The 17,307-nt window shown below is 33.9% G+C and overlaps 1 protein-coding gene across 8 annotated transcripts in view; it reads right to left on the reverse strand.

Moving 5' to 3' along the window:
- HERC1 (HECT and RLD domain containing E3 ubiquitin protein ligase family member 1) overlaps window positions 1–17,307 on the reverse strand; it is a 183,851-nt gene that overhangs the window by 113,452 nt on the left and 53,092 nt on the right. For all 8 annotated transcript variants that reach the window (XM_038580636.1, XM_038580639.1, XM_038580641.1 and 5 more), the window contains exons 4-14: window positions 16,838–17,032; window positions 15,735–16,046; window positions 13,303–13,399; window positions 12,615–12,758; window positions 11,341–11,468; window positions 8,170–8,314; window positions 7,908–8,079; window positions 6,309–6,443; window positions 5,815–5,980; window positions 1,270–1,395; window positions 166–387 (exon numbers count right to left, since the gene is read on the reverse strand). In XM_038580636.1, coding sequence (XP_038436564.1) covers window positions 166–387; window positions 1,270–1,395; window positions 5,815–5,980; window positions 6,309–6,443; window positions 7,908–8,079; window positions 8,170–8,314; window positions 11,341–11,468; window positions 12,615–12,758; window positions 13,303–13,399; window positions 15,735–16,046; window positions 16,838–17,032 — 1,842 coding nt within the window. The remainder of the gene's footprint in view (window positions 1–165; window positions 388–1,269; window positions 1,396–5,814; window positions 5,981–6,308; window positions 6,444–7,907; window positions 8,080–8,169; window positions 8,315–11,340; window positions 11,469–12,614; window positions 12,759–13,302; window positions 13,400–15,734; window positions 16,047–16,837; window positions 17,033–17,307) is intronic.

The following is a 17,307-nucleotide window of genomic DNA, read 5'->3' on the forward strand; positions in this document are numbered from 1 at the left end:
CAGACATTCAACCACTAAGCCACCCAGGTGTCCCCATACGTATTTAAATGTCAAACTACCTTAATCTGAAACCATCCCTATCCCCTAAAAAAAAAAAAAAAACACACACACACAAAAATCCAAGCTTTATTCTTTTTTTTACTACAAAGAAAAAGAGCAACTTACTGTATAAAATCCTAAATTTCTTAAGAGAGTCTTCATCAAAATTTCAGCCAGATGGGTGTCTGGATGGCAGCTCTGAGTGCCATAGGGTTGATCTGCCAGGTTTCCATAGCCAGTACACACAGAAGAGAGGTCAGCAGCATCAGAGGGTGAGCTATAGCCAAGTAAGGAAGCTACGTGGGTATGATCTTGCAAACTGGTCAGAATGATATCCAGTTGCATTCTCTAAAGAAAAATATTTTCATTAATGAAATAGGTACAAATAAATAATTAGCTTAAAATGCACTTTAAAAAAAGGATCTCACTTAATACTGATATTTTTGAAGTATATAATTAAAAGAAAAGCTATTCCATTAATACCATTTGGAAAAATGTAACTTACAGTGTTTTATTCCTTCTTTTACTATAATAACCAAAACTCTATGCAAAATGGTATTCTCTGCATAATGATTTTAGCCCTATAAGAGTAGGAAATGTCAACAGATAAATTATACTATTCTTCTACAGAATTACAATGTAACTATTTATTCTAATATTTAAAATAAGTCACCTGAAATCTAAACTATGAAAACTACTCACTGGAGGCATCTGCGGATATTATATTGCCAGTGGGTACTACTTTTTCCCTGAATCTGTAACTCTACAATTGATAGTTCTACTTGGTTGAGCAAAATGTACTGTTAATGTACATGAGATTAAAAATGGAAAGAATAAGCACATTCATATCCTCCAATACATTTTCATAACAGTCATCTTTTATTTTTTATAAAAGCAGTATCAAACAATGTTGTGGGCATAGAACCAACAGTAGCACATGACCTTGATTTCAACTCAGCACACTATAAATTGTCTCTGGTTTGAGAGTATAAGCAACAAATTATTAAATTTTAATAATTAGTCCCAGATCATTTAATGGATTATCATCCGCTTCACCTTCATTAGAATTCTGAGAACTCTTCCAGAAGAAAACATTAAATAGTAGGATTTACTAAACCCATAAAGTATTATTGCACAAACACATGGTAACTGATTAGTTTTATTTCCCTCTCAGTCTATCTTAGTGTGTGTGATATTACTGGTTTACTTAGATACCATGCAAAGGCTCACCTGTCCTTTAGATAAGCTTTCCCATCTATCAGGTCCTTGGGGTAAAAGAGAATGAAGCAATTCCATTCGTTCTCGTAATGGAGGTAACAGCATGGTTGCTCCCACTGACAGAGTTTCAATTACCACCTAACATCAAAAGAGAAAAGGGTATTTACTGGCCTATTCATCTTTTCAATAGAAACACATGAAAAATGAATGCACTAATAGGATCATGGAAGTCTGAAGAAAGTAGATTACAGAAATCTTAAGCAAGTGACATGAAAAAAGAAAGCATGCAAGTCCTTTAGACGTCTTTAAGTAGACCTGAATACATATTTTGAATTTGCCACTAATAGCTATTCATCACCCAACAAACATTTAGTATGGACTCTAATATTAGCCTGGTTAAGACTCTGCAAAGTACTGCAGATGCAGAAATGAATAAGACAAATGTCCTGCTTTCATAAGCATCTAGTCTAGTGGGAAAGGGACCCTAAGCTACTAATTATAAGTGTGAAAGGAGTCACATATAGGGAAAGTAAAAGGAAGTACAAACTTGAACAAACACACAGGTAACTAACATGGCCTATGGGCTTATAGAAGGTCTCCCTGAGGACTGGGCATTTAGATTTAGAATTTTAAAACAAGGACTTAGACCAACAAACATCCAGGTAGCTATAAAGAACAGCTGCGGGCACCCCAGGGGGCTCAGCGGTTTAGTGCCCCGGGTGTGATCCTGGGGAGCCAGGATCGAGTTCCGCATTTGGCTCCCAGCATGGAGCCTGCTTCTCCTTCTGCCTATGTCTCTGCCTCTCTCTCTCATGAATAAATAAATAAAATCTTAAAAAAAAAAACAGCTGCATTATCTTAGGCCTCATACTTTCTCAGGGTCACAGCTTCTTTATTAGTAAAATGAGTGTTAGACTAGAAAAAAGAAACACTAGATGATGAAGCGCTCTTATAAATTCAAAACACAACAGAAGAAATTGTAAAAACCTCAATGGAAGGTTAGAATATAAAATTAAATTTCTCACAAAGTAGAGGGGGGGAATGGAAAACAGAAAAGAACAATTATGAGGACTCATCAGGAGGGCTAGTATCCCAATAATAAGGAGTTCCAGAGAGAGAGAACACAGGAAACAATGTAGAAGAAATCAATATACAATATACTTCAAGCTAACTTCTTAAAACTGAAGGCTGTGAGTTTCAAAATTAAAAGGATCCACTCAAGTATAAACCACAATGGTCAACAACAGACCCACATCAGTTCACATTATTTTGAAATTGAGAACACAAAGGACAAATAGAACTTGCTATAGAACCCAGAGAGAAAAGCAGATTTCCATACAAAGGATAAAAATTGAAGAGCACTGATTTTCCGAGTAAAAAAAAGAAAAAATTTTCTCCTGAAAGCTAGAAGACAATGACTTTTGAGAGTAGAATGAATTCTTACAAGAAAGTAATTTAGATTAGAATTCTATGCCCTCAACTCTTCATGAAGATATTCAATTCACAAACTACTTCATTGCGAGTATATTTTCAAAGAATATTTTTCCTATCTACCCTCTCTCAGAAGATACTGATGGATGTAGAAACCCAGCAGACTCCACCTTAACCAAGTGATCATAGTCAATATCTCCAGTAATGAGACACATCAGTCCCATGAACCCCATCATGTGGTGTGCTGAGGACACAGCATAATTTCTGTGGCATTCTTGCCAAAAATGTATAACCTCAGTCTAATCATGAGAAAACGAGATATTCAATAAAATAACTGAACAGTACTCACAAATCATCTAGGTTATGAAAGACAAGAAAAAATTAGGAATTGTGACAGACTGTAGGAGACTAAGCAGAAACAACAATTAACTGTAATATGGAATACTGAATAGGATTTCTCAAAAGAATAAGCACATTACTGGAAAACTGATCAAATTTCTAATACACTGTTTAGTGTAATGAACAGTATTAAGCTAATGTTAATTTCTTGGTTTTGATCATTGTATTGTGATTATGTATAACATTAGCATTGGGGAAGCTGAGTGAGAAAACTATTTTTTATGCAATTTTTCCTTAAGTCTACAAGCAACTCAAAGCATTTAAAAAGAAACAAAAAAGAAGAGCAATGGTGACTGCTACAAACAGATTAAATTACTAGAAGTTTCAGAGATAAGGAACAGAAACAGCTCTATACACATCCTGAGAATTCATCTCCAAAAGACTCTCCTAATGGAGTAGCTATCAACAACATTCAAAGAATAAACAATTTCTAAAGATAATTTTTTAAAGTTTATTTTCCTTATTTCATTCCAGTACTTTCTGACCTTTTAAAAATACTACACTACCTCATTCCTGATAAATATTGAAATGTCAAAGTTCCCAGTCACCACCAGGTTAATTATTTTTTTTTACTCACATGCCAGGGATATGTCTCTCTATTTGAAAAATCAGTTCTCTTTTTTGTTTTTTTTTTTGGTTTTTTTACTGACATGTAATTCACATGTCATAAAATTTATCTCTTGTAAATATAAAATTCAGTGGTTTAGTACATTTGCAGAATGGTGCAAGCATCACCCCATTCTAATTTTAGAACATTTTCATCACCAAAAGGAAATTGTGTTTATTAGTAGTCAATCCCCTCCTTCTCCCCTAACTTCTAACAACCGATTTACTTTTTTTTTTTTCTGATTTACTTTCTTTATGGATTTGCCTACTCTGTACATTTCATATACATGTAATCATATAATATGTGGTCTTTTGTGACTGGCTTCTTTCACTTAGCAAAATGCTTACAAGGTTCAGTCATATTGTAGCATGTTATCAGAATCTCCTTTCTTTTTATTCCTAAATAAGATTATCATTCCTAAATAAGATACCACATTTAGCTCATCCATTCATCAACTGACATTTGTTTATTCTCACTTTTTGGTTATTATGAATAATATTGCTATGAACACTCCTGTACAAGTTTTTGAGTGAAAATTCTCTTCGGTACAGACCTAGATGTGGAAATACTACATTATATGGTAACTTAATGTTTAACTATTTAAGGAACTACCTACTTTCAAAAGCAGCTATATCATTTTACATTACCTCTAGCAATATATCGAGAGTTCCAATTTCTCTACATCCTCACCAACACAATCCTCGGGTTTTTTTTAATTTTAGCCACTCAGTGGGTGTGAAGCAGTATTTCATTGCAATTTTGGTTTGCATTTTCCTAATGACTAATGCTGTTGAGCATTTTTTCATGTTCTTAGTGGCCATATGCCTATTTTCTCTGGAAATATGTCCACTCAAAATTCTCTGCTCATTTTTAAAATTGGGTTATTAATATTTTTGTTGTTGAGTTGTAAGGATCTTTTATATATTCAGGAAACTAGAATTTTTTTTAAGGTTTTATTTATTTATTTAAGAATGAGTAAGTGAGATAGAGAGCATGAACAGGGGACAGGACAAGAGGCAGAAGGAGAAGCAGACTGCCCGCTGAGCCAGGAGCCCGACTTGATCCCGGGACCCTAGGATCATGACCTGAGCCAAAGGCAGACACTTAACCAAATGAGCCACCTGGGTGCTCATGGAAACTAGATTATTATCAGACATATGATTTATAAATATTACTCCCATTCTATAAGTTGTATGTTCATTTTCTTGATAATGTCCTTTGAGGAATAAATGTTTTCCATTTTGATGAAGTCCAATTTCTCTCTCTTTTTTTGGTTGCTTGTGCTTTCAGTGTCATATCTAAGAAACTACTGCCTAATCCAAGGTCATAAAGATGATGGACAAGTGGATAAGCAAAATGTGCTATATATGTATAACAGAAGATCATTAAGCCTTAAAAAGGAAGGAAATTCTGACAAATGATGAACATGGATGAACCTTGAGGACATTATGCTAAGTGAAATCAGCCAGTCACAAAAAGATAAACAGTTAATAATTCCACATCTATGACATATTTAGAGTGTCAAAATCAAAGAGACAGAAAGTAGAATGGTGGTTTCCAGAAGCTAGAGAGGGGGAGAATGGAGAGTTTTGCTTGATGGGTACAGAATTTCAATTTTAAAAGATGAAAAGAATTATGAAGATGGCTAGTAGTGGTGATGGTTGTACATTATGGATGTATTTAATACCACTAAACTATATTTAAAAATAGTTACAGTCCCTCCCCACTTTCTCTCTCTCTCCCTCTCTCAAAAAAACGGTGGTTAAAACAATAAATTTTATGTTATATGTATTTCACTATAATAAAAAATAAATTTATTCTCTGGTGGAAAAGACAGACATGTTTGTGAACCCACAACTACAATACAACGTGATGCAATGAGAACACATACAAGAGAAGCCTAATCTGGCAGGAGAGCAGAGAATGAAAGGTGTCCCAAAGATGACATTTGACCTTTGTCTTAAAGGATGAGTTAACCAAAAACATTTACTTCCACCAAGAAAACAGGAGTAAAAGAAAGAATATCCAGTTGAAGTTTTCCAATTGAAGTTGAATTTATGAGCTACAACTTTAGGGAAAGATGTAGCTTGAGATACAGATTCCAAGTCCTATTTGCTTACCTCTTGAATTTCATCTGGGACAGTTGAATCCATCAGTCTGAAAAGCAAATTTCGAAGTGGACCTGCCTGTCTCCCAAGAATGCTGGTAGCTACCCCTCCCGCAAGTGCAAGAGCAAGGTGATTTGAAAGCAGCTTCAGGCACAGCTTGAGGAAATTGTGGTGTTCCCTGAAACCAAACAAATGGCTATGAACTTCTGGAACATAAAAGAGCATGTGCTATCCAGCTTGGATAACATTTTTTTCTCTTTAAAAATGTTGTCAGATTATGACCAATAGTGGTTTTTAAAACGTGATTCATGAAATTATGGGTAACTTCTCCTAAAGGTTTTTATTAATAAGTATCTAAGTTTAGGGTTTTTGTTTTTTTTTTTTTAGATTCTAAAGAAGTTTAATATAATTGAGGGGAAAACAAAATAAAAAAGAATAGTAAGTCAAATTCAAAGTGAGTAATAGACATACACGTACACACACCAATATACATATATATAACATACCTTGAGGAAGGGAAAGGGAGTGGGGGAATCTCACTGTTTATTTTATCACAGTATCTCTCAAGAAAAGAACGCAGGTGTGAGAAGGTACTTTCTTCAAGATCTACACAATAAGGTCGGTGCCATGCTACAACTTGTCTAGAAGAAAGCATAAGAAAATCATGTAATAGCCTTAACAGGAATTTTCACACAGGATCAAAAACAAAACTTAAACCATTACTAAAGCCGCAAGATTTTAACAACATATACAGAAGACCATCTTGATTATAAAAGTTAAAACCTTTCATTTTAGCAACCAAGGAAAACCAAGAATTTGCCATCCTAGAGTTCTTTTTTTTTTTTTTTTTTTTTTTTCCTAGAGTTCTTTAAGAAGAAAACATATAGCCACAACCTGCTTTGGAAGGTTGGATATTCATTCACTTAAAGGCAGAGAGCTGAGTCACAGGATCTACTATAATCTTCTCATTCTAAGGGTCTATAAAATGTATATAGAATTTTATATATTTAAAAAAAAAAACAGCCTGACTCTATAGAATGGTAAACTGAAATCTATTAAAAGAACAACTCCTGGGGCACCTGGTTGGCTCAGTCAGTTAAGTATCTGCCTCTTGATTTCGGCTCAAGTCATAATCTCATGGGTCATGAGATCGAGCCCCACATCAGACTCCACACTCAATGGAAGTTTGCTTGTGTTTGCCTGAGAGTCTCTCCCTCTGCCGCAACCCTGCCCCTAGGTATGTGCATGCTCTCTCTCAAATAAATAAATCGTTAAAAAAAAAAAAAAAGAAAAAGAACAACTCCTAAAGACTTTTATTAAGACTGTCAAGATCTTAGGAACCAACTATCTGCATATGAAGTGAAAAGCTGCAAATTTATATGAATAGCCAATTATTTATGATCAATTTATTATAATTTTTGCTTTTGTTATGATGGAGGGCAATTATCTATAAATGTTTTTTATTGGTTAGAATGTCATAATAAACCAATCTGAACCAGAAGTCTGGAATGCAAATATAATACATGCCAAGTTTAAATTAGCTTACATGCATCTAAATATCTGAGACAACCCTAAAATTCCTTAAAATTCACACTCCTAATATTGGCTAAAAATCATCTACCTGATCTTCTAAAAAGAAATGGTTATCCCTTTAGGAAAAAGCTAAATTTCTGCAAAAGTAAAATTCCTTTATTTAAAAGTATAGCCACTGCTTCTTTTCAAAAAAATTAATCAGATAAAAGCCACTGAGACTAATCAATTGTTTAATAAAAACCTAGTTCTGGCTTTATTTTAATGTAACTTCCTCTTAATATGAAGACATTTAATTTTAAACTCAGACCAAGGCAGAGAGAAGGAATCCAAAATGTTTAAAAAACACTTAAATGAAGAAAATATCTTAAATACAGGGTATGACTGCTTGCTTAAATATCTAACCTCAATATTCAAATCCAAAGAACTCTAGATGTCATTTCTGCAACAGTAAAAAAAATCAATACTAGAAATGTTCAGAAGGGCATTTTGTGAACAAAGTACAATTATTTTTGTTTTAATTGATGTTTCTGTTGTTATTAGAACACAAGAATTTTTAAACGTGGCATTCTTACCTATCCCTAGGAAGAGCAGTCCATGCCAGACTATGTGATGTTCCAGCAGAGATCTGCTGAATAGCTATGCCATCTAAGCCACTCACTTTCTTTGGTTTAGTAATAGGACCTGTGGAATTTCCTTGGCCACACTGCCCCATTGAGTTATTGCCCCAGGCATAAACTTCATTATCTAAAAATAAAATAAAATCCAAATTCAAATGCAATACATTTATAGAAGGTAATAGTTAATACTATTTCTTTTAAAAACAAATGTCGTTACCATGAGAAAGAGCCAAACAATGACTATCTCCAATAGAAATATCAACTATTCTTGTGGCAGCCAGTTCTTCAATTAGCTTGGGTCTCAAAGCAGTAGCTTCTGAAGAACCACAACCTAGACAAGCTCCACAGCCCCAAGCATAGACCTAAAACAAATGGAAAAGCACTACATGTTATATCCTGAGGTATTAGGTTGAAGACTTATGTTGTTTAAAAATAAATATCATCTAGGGTCCCTGGGTGGCATAGTTGGTTAAGCATCCAACTCCTGGTTTTGGCTCCAGTCATGATCTCAGGGTCATGAGATGAAGCCCTGCATCAGGCTCTGCACAGAGTCTGGGGCCTGCCTGGGATTCCCTCTTTCCCTTGTTCTCTGCCTTTCTGCCAAACTCATGTGCACACCCTCTCCCTCCCTCTCAATAATAAATACATAAAATATTTTAAATAATAAAAAATATCTATTAAATAAGAGTGTGGTTTGATACTAAATAATAACTTTTCGGTGCGCTTGGGTGGCTTAGTTGATTAAGCATCTGCTCAGATCACCACCCCAGAGTCCTGGGATTGAACCTTGTGTCAGAATCCCTGCCCAGCATGGAGTCTGCTTCTCCCTCTTCCTCTCCCCCTCCTTGTGCTCTCTCTCACTCTGTCTCAAATAAATAAAATCTTAAAAAATAATAATGATAACTTTCTGTTTCTAAAAATAATATCTACTGTTTTGATTGTTAAAAATTTTCATAGTTATTTATTTTGCTGTTTTTAAATGTTCACCATACAGGCAGACAAGCAGCTGATCTTTAAAGAAAAATAACTGATCAAAAAGCAAAAAAACAAAACAAAACAAAAACAAAAATAACTGATCATAGAAAAAAATGGAAGGATCTTAGAGGAATCTTACGAGCTTAGGAATACTGTTGCATGCTATCTTACAATTTCTCCTTTATATGTTTCCCACTCTGTAGGTCTCAACAAATATTTCCTGATTAATTAGACCAAAGTGTGAATATATAAAATGAATTATATAAATCGAAAAACTGATGTTTATGATTCAGTTAAAAACCACATCACCTCGTTGTTGTAACAGTTTTAATGATCACTTACAAAGATAGCCATGTGAAGCAGCAGTCACACAGCTCTCTCAGAACATCTTCATTTTTGGCTAATTTTTTTTTCATTTTTGGCTAATTAATGCTATAACAACCACTGACTGATTTAAGAAGCTTAGGGGAAAGGTGAGTTGAAAAGGAATATAAAAGGGTGAATGACCGTCAATTTGGCAGCCCAAAATCAAAACAATTAGCAAACTGAGTGACTTTTTCCTTTGATGGGTTCTCAAAATACCATATAGACTATTACCCTTATGCCACTGGATTTGGGAATTTTTTTTTTGTCTTACAATTCTTTCAATAAAGACTACTGAGAGGTTAAACCTTTTAAACAAACAAACAAAAAAGAGCAGCAAATAAATACTTGTACCAGTTGCTAGAGAAACACCTAAGACAAAAAATAGGACAAAATTCCAGTACAGTAAAGGTGTATGTTAGAAGGGGTTAAGAACTAAAGACAAGTAAGGTGAAAAAATATATAGTCAAAGTCATTTGAAATCTCCTAAATCATTCATCAGGTACAATACAGTATTGTCACTCAATAAGAGCCATATAGCTAGAGTCTGCTCTTGCAGTGTTCCTCTGGTTGAACACCACATGAAGAAATATTTGGCTTGTATTTAGGGATCCTATTGTGTAAAATACATATACTGTATTTTTCAACATTAAGAATCACACAAGGGATGCCTGGGTGGCTTAGCAGTTGAGCACGTGCCCCTGGCTCAGGGCGTGATCCACAGTTTCAGGATCGAGTCCCACATCAGGCTCCCTGCCTGGAGCCTGCTTCTTTCTCCCTCTGCCTATGTCTCTGCCTTTCTCTCTGTGTGTCTTTCATGAATACATAAATAAAATCTTAAAAAAAAAAAAAAAAAAAAAGAATCACACTTAATATGATGGGAAGTCAGCAGTGAAGTGGCCTGAGAGGATTGAGGGAAAAACAGATGTTGATCATCTCATGCTCAGCAAAGATAATGGTAAACAGAACTATTCTTGCCATTTAGAAGTATCTCTCTCTCATTTTATTTTTTCTAAGTATATATATTTGATTTCACATAACTTAGCGTACTAATAATACAACTGCCCTATATAGCAACTAACTCACAAGTTCCTTTGGAATTCAATGTAATAAATGTACTATCATTATTAGCAACTAAGTTGAATAATACTTGGTAATTTATAGAAACTTTCAATTCATGTATTTCATTATGATCATGCATTAATATATGATCATTTTTAAGCAAAGCAGAAATCATTACCCCCTCTCATACAAAAGAACCACATGATGATCAAGGGAGATCTATACACTAAAAAAAATTAGCATCCTCCGGCTTTAATTCAGATTCTTACCAGAAAACCTATAGGGAAAAGATGTAAAAGAGAAGTTCCAGGTTTTAAGGCAGCATTCAGCATTGTAACAAAAGGCTAATGTAACAAAACATAGGGTAATGAATAGTTTGAGTTGGATTTTTTAAGACACAAGACATTCTAGTTGCTCTAAAATAATTAAACTATTTGCTAATTTCAGCTTTACTGTTCATCTGCCTTGTGAATTTTCACTATGGGTTTCTACTTACCCTCTTTTTTGATCACCTTTTTGCCTTCTTATTTCCTATCACTTATTCCAACAAGATCTATTTCTACTTTCTCCCACTATCCATAATTTTTAGGAAAAAAATTAAGAGGTGCTGGGTGCTAAAAAGGTTTTACAAAACCTCTTAATACAAAGAATGGGGCTGAGGGCGAGTTTATCTGGGTCACACAGGCCAGGTGAGAAAATCTGGTTCTTTTGCAAATACTCTACCTCTTCAGAAGAAAATACTTCATTTCAGTAGACTGCCTTTAAAATGTTATTATTTAAGGAGGGGCCTAAACTCCACATGGGCCTCCACACTCAGCATGGAGTCTGCTTAAGACTCTCTCTCTCTCTCCCCACCTCCCTCAAATAAATAAATCTTAAAAAGTAAAATGTATTTTTTTAACTTTTAAAGTTTAATTATGATTACTACTTTTTAGTCACCTACTCCTCTGAAATAATTTAATCCTTTAACCTCATCCATTATTCCTACCTGTCCTGTTGATGTTAAAGCAAGTGAAGACTGACTCCCGGCACAAACTTTACGAATGAACATTCCTTGTAAAGCTTCAACAACTTTAGGTTTATAAACTCTGTTAGTATCTCCATGGCCAAGTTTGCCTACCAAAAAAAAAGCACATTCAATTTAAGTAATTTACTTGTTTTAAAGAACCTCTATTCTTTACCTAAGTATTTATGTATCTTTTTATCACTAACCTGACAGATGTGCAAAACTCTGACAGCAGAGGAGGTTAACAAACAAATGTTTTTGTTAAAGAAACAACCAACAGGCTTCTGAATCTTAATTTCAACCAAATAAAGTCACTTTAAAGGAGATATGGAAAATTGTTTTTCTTTATCTACATTTAATGGTCATTTTCTAATTTCAAATTTGCTGATGTAATAAATAGATTATACACAAGGAGTGCGTATATATCTAATTATTTTTAATCTTTGAACAAACACAATCATTATTAAAATAGAAAACTTGGCAAATCACTAAAGAAGAAAAACAAATGGCCAACAACATATAAATTCAACCTCACTAAGAATCAAGGAAATATTAATTAAATGATACCATTTTCACTACTGAAATTATTTTTAAATAATCTTAATACCCAGTGTTGTTAATGGAAGATATGGGGAAATAAGCAATCTCATACTGCTGGTACTTGTGAATAAGTAAACAGTCACAACTATCATTTAGTCATTCATCGGGTTCTTTTTGGTACAGAAAAATATTTGGAAACCATCTAGGTACTCAATAATAAACTGATTTTTTTTTAAGTTGTATTATAATCACATAAAGGAAAACATTGAACTACTTAAAAGAAAAACATAGAGCCCTATTTGTTGACATAGAAAGATATTTTAAAATGCCAATAGATAAAAACCAGTAGGTTATAAAATATCTAAGATATCTAATATCTTAGACATATATATACATATATATATATATGTCTGCTTTGGTTTCAAAAATATCTAAGATATCTAAGATATCTTTTATATATATATAGGTCTGCTTTGGTTTTCAAAAAAGATATATATGGAAATATATGTACATATTTATATAAATATATATTTAGAGGTCTATGAAAGTTTTAACAATGGCTATAGCAACATTTGCTGAAACAGTTCATTTAAATTTTTTAAATTTCTACTCATCTTTATAGAGTTTTCCTACAATAACTATGTAGAACAGAAAGTAAATTTTTTTTGAAATCTCAACAAAACAAGCCCAAAGCTATCAAATAATTTTTTACATACCATTATCTCCTCCTCCAAAAGACCACACAGTTCTCCCATCTTTAGACAAAGCAATAGTATGTGAACTGCCACAAGAAACCTCTCCTACATTGCTAATGTCTTTTACTAATGTTGGAATGTTACGGCTATTACTGTCTCCGTGACCTTGGATAAAACACACACAAGAAAGAATAATGTTAACTCTTTTTCTTTAGGCCATTACTTCACAGTTGTAATAAACATTCTGAGTTAAGGACAGAAATGAGGTATTTTTAAAGTGCAATTAAATATGAAAGACAGAATCATTTCTAGTATTTATCTTCTCATCCAATCTTTTAGGCTACTCTCAAACTGAGACACTCTGTCCCTTCAGTGAATCATTAGAATAATCTATATATGCTTCTCTCATACCACTTGTCTAATACTATCTAGTATCATGCTCATGTAAATTTGTTTTCACACACTTCAGATCATGACGGTATCTTTCTTGTCCATGAAATCCTTCAGTATCTCCTCATAATAGGTACTCAGTAAATACTTGCTAGATTTAATTGCTTAAATTTCAGCACTAGAATCCAGGTATTTGTTGTATAAAACTGTCTTCTCTGAGCTAAAACTAACAAAATAAGCAATATTTTTGGCCTATTAAATCTAGTAACCATCATTTCTATTGTTCTGTGATTGTAACTTCAATTTTTAAAAAGCTTACCTAATCTTCCAAAGTCTCCTTCACCCCATGTATACAATTCACCATCCTCTGTCACAGCAGCACTATGTCTGTACCCAGCAGACACACAAACAACTACCTGCATTGAACACAAAGCACACCAAGATGAAAAACATGAATACGTTAAAACATATGGTTCATATTTGATCTTTTGCACAGAGACTTCAGAGATACTGATATTTACAACTTATCCAGAAGTTGCCATGTACAGTTGTAGAGTCTATGCCCAGGACAAGGGTGCCTGGGGTTATGAAAGTGCTGAAATACAATCTCTGCTCTGTTTGCCAAGCTATGAAGCCTGGCTTCCACCCAGAGAAGATAATAGCTTTCTTTAATTCATGCAAAGGCACCGCAAAGGTTAGTAGGAACACATCAATCTAATAATCACTTTGCAAGAATATTATAATACCAATCAAGCCTTTTTACTCCAAGAGGTGGCAGGGGCTAAACACTCATGGAACAACGAAAAAATTTTAAATACAATGTTAATATAAAATCTATAATCCTGGCTAATCAAGAAAAATTCATTACATAATAAGGGTAATTCTCAAAAACATAGTGACTATTACCAATGTGGAAAGATCTAAGCAGTATGTAAGCTTACATTAATTAAACTCTTAGCAGTATCTCTTTACCCTCATTTAGCTATATAGTTGATGAGTAGAATCAGGGGAGTAAGAGTTTACAATATATAACCGGGAGATCATAACAGTTAAAAAAAAAAAAAGTCTATACTAATTACTCTGCATCTTTACAATCCCCCAAAATTAAAACTCACTTTAAAAAATTCAAAATTAAAAAAAAAATTCAAAATTTAGATTCAATTAAAAATACTGAGCACCATATAGTTAAACATCTGCCTTTGGCTCAGGTCATGATCTCAGGGTCCTGGGATTGAGCCATGAGTCACCCCCATATCGGGCTCCCTGCTCAGTGGGGAGTCTGCTTCTCCCTCTGCCCTTCCCCCTACTCATGTACAATATCTCTCTCTCTCAAATGAATAATAAATAAAATCTTTAAGAAAAACACTGAGCACCTAATACATTCTAGATAATATGCTAACAACTTCAGAAATTTTTTATCTGTAAAGTATTAATTTACTTTCTGGAACATTTTTCCTTTATGACATTCATACTAAGTTATACTTAATTGGCAATGTTTCCATTAAAAATAGGACATTAAAAGGAATATAAAAGAATTTTTAAAGAATTGGAATTAAGGAAGAAAGAAGGTGCTAGAAAGACTAGGAAAATACAACTTCAAATAGTATTTATCTGAAAATATCTTTAGAGCCCCACATTCAGCAACTCATCAAGTACCCCATGATCCTGTCAAGTGGAACATTCTAAGGCTCACTGCTTTGGGATTGATGTCTAAGTTAAAATACTGTAAGTTATAATAAAGTAAAACTCATTTGATAGCCAATCTCGTAAGACAACCTCTCATGAAGGAAAAGTGTCCCACTTGCAATTGTGGCATAATATAAAAATTTAAACTTTGAAGGGGTCTTACACAAAAAAACTTTTGTGGAAAGACTGTAATCTTAAAATGGAAGAACCTGTATAACTGCATAAAGTTCAAGAAAATACCTTCATTTCTTTTAAAGAAGAGTAAAATAGAAATAAGAAAAGATCTAGGCTCAGTTTCTAATGGTGCTAATTAATTGTGTGTGACCTTAGGAAAGTTAGTTAACCACTTTAAATGCCTCATTTCTATTAAAATGCCACCTCCTCCAATTTTATGACCTCATTATATAATACCACAGCTCACCCAAATTAGTATCTACTACATTACTCAATTTTTTCTTTTACTATTATTTGAAATCATTTTGTGTGCTTACTTATCTCTATCCACAGATTAGAAGCTGCATGAGAGCAAGGACCATGTCTGTTTTGTTCACTGCTGCATGTCTAATGCCTAAAACATTGTGTGGCACTTGGAAGATACTGAACAAGTATTTGTGAAGTGGATGATTCTGTTTCCTTATGTGAAATGAGAATAATAACTACTTTAACAAAGTTGTCGGGGATCCCTGGGTGGCTCAGCAGTTTGGTGCCTGCCTTTGGCCCAGGGTGCAATATCCTGGAGTCCCGGGATCAAGTCCCGCATCGGGCTCCTGGCATGGAGCCTGCTTCTCCCTCTGCCTGTGTCTCTGCCTCTCTCTCTCTCTCTCTATGTCTATCATAAATAAATAAATAAATCTTAAAAAAAAAAAAGTTGTCATAAGAATTAAAATTAAGTAATGTATGTGAAAGTGTTCTGTAAGCGATAAAGGAAATATGCAAAAGATAAAAAGGATTTGGGGGTGGGGGAACTTCAGAAAGGATACATCAAAATCTGAAATATATCATAATTTATAGCAGAGTGCATCTAATTATTTTTAAATCCAAAAAAAAAAAAAAAAAAGCACATACCTTTCCCTGCAGAGGCCCCTGAATAAGCTTGGGATATTTCTGTGTTGAACTATTTCCATGTCCCAGTTTCCCATAATCACCATCTCCCCAACTGAAGACTTCTCCTTCTGTGGTGAAAGCTAAAGTGTGACCATCAGATCCTTTAGAAGATGAAACCTTTTTAATGGACCTGTGAGGTTCAAATGTTAGCTTTTTTAAAGTGGACTGATTATTAGAATCTCCAAGGCCCAGTCTCCCATAGCTGCCTTTACCACAAGCTCTGACAGAGCCATCCGTAGAAATAACAAAAGTGCAGTATTGTCCAGCTTCAATCTATAAGCAAACAGAACAGTAAAATAAAATGCTTCTGTGAGAATCAAAATATAATATTTAATACTAGTTTTATCAAAGAGGTTCAAAAGGAAGTCTTTAAAAGCAGAATACGGCACGATTCTCCAGAGAGACTAAACAGAAAATTAAGAAAACTATTATTAATGGGCTTTTCATGTTGACTTTATTGTCAAATTAATGTATATTTTATCTCTTCAGGGTATCTACCCAGTCATGATTCAATAAAACAAAGTAAAATGTTTTAGCCTCTTCTTATAATTGGTGGGTGAAGGGCAAGAAATAAAATTATCCTATAAATTCCTTAGACTCCATTATGGCAAGGACCATATAAAATATATTTTCCACTCATTTGAAAAAGACCTAAGTTTTAATAAAAATAATAATAAAATAGAAAGTTCTAGCTTGGCTGAATAGCTACAAATGTAAAAAAGTGATAATAAGATAATAAAATGCCAATCTGGCAAAGGGAAAATTCTAGCTTTTACTTAAGTCCTATTTACCATTTGTATTGAATATAATGGTAAGTCTGCTGTCATTCATGATCCTTTTTAAAAATCCAGCTCCTAATTTAATTTTTTGAAACTTGGAACTATGTTAGGGAAATGGACTAAAAATGGTTTTTTTCCTATTAAAATGAAAAAAACAATACAGCATGGTATATAGAAACAATCTAGACAAGAAACAAAGATCTTCACTCACTTAAAAAAGACTCTTAACACTACTTATAACAAACCCTGTCATCTACCAGTTTGTAAAATATGCAGAGAACTCACCGTCTGAGCATCAGAGAAACTGAGAGCCATTTTGGGCTGTAATATTTTCTCCTGTGTGCCTTCCACCAACTGATGGCTGCTGTTGCTCCCCCAAACATAAACCTCACAGGTTTCTGAGACAATGGGAGCATCACCAGTCTGAATGCTATCTGGGCTAGCACACGTTCTTGAGTAATCAGACGCCATTCTGCAAACCTAATAGGTTTTAAATTTAAAAACATGCAGTAAGTAGGCAAGTTGTTCTTAATGGAGATATTTTTATAAATATTGCTGAAATTATTGTTTATTTTCCTTCTAAAACTCTCAACTGGTCAAATAACCTAAGAACAATACACCCAATTTTAACAGATGACTAGACTACTACTTCTGCAAAAGATACTAATTAAGGTGGTAAAATGGGGAGGAGGAGACACACGATCAAGACTTTTTAAACTAATAATTATCGCACAAACAGCATTACAGAAAGAAAA

The sequence above is a fragment of the Canis lupus genome, chromosome 30 (genome assembly GCF_011100685.1).
Source record: "Canis lupus familiaris isolate Mischka breed German Shepherd chromosome 30, alternate assembly UU_Cfam_GSD_1.0, whole genome shotgun sequence".
NCBI lineage: Eukaryota > Metazoa > Chordata > Mammalia > Carnivora > Canidae > Canis > Canis lupus.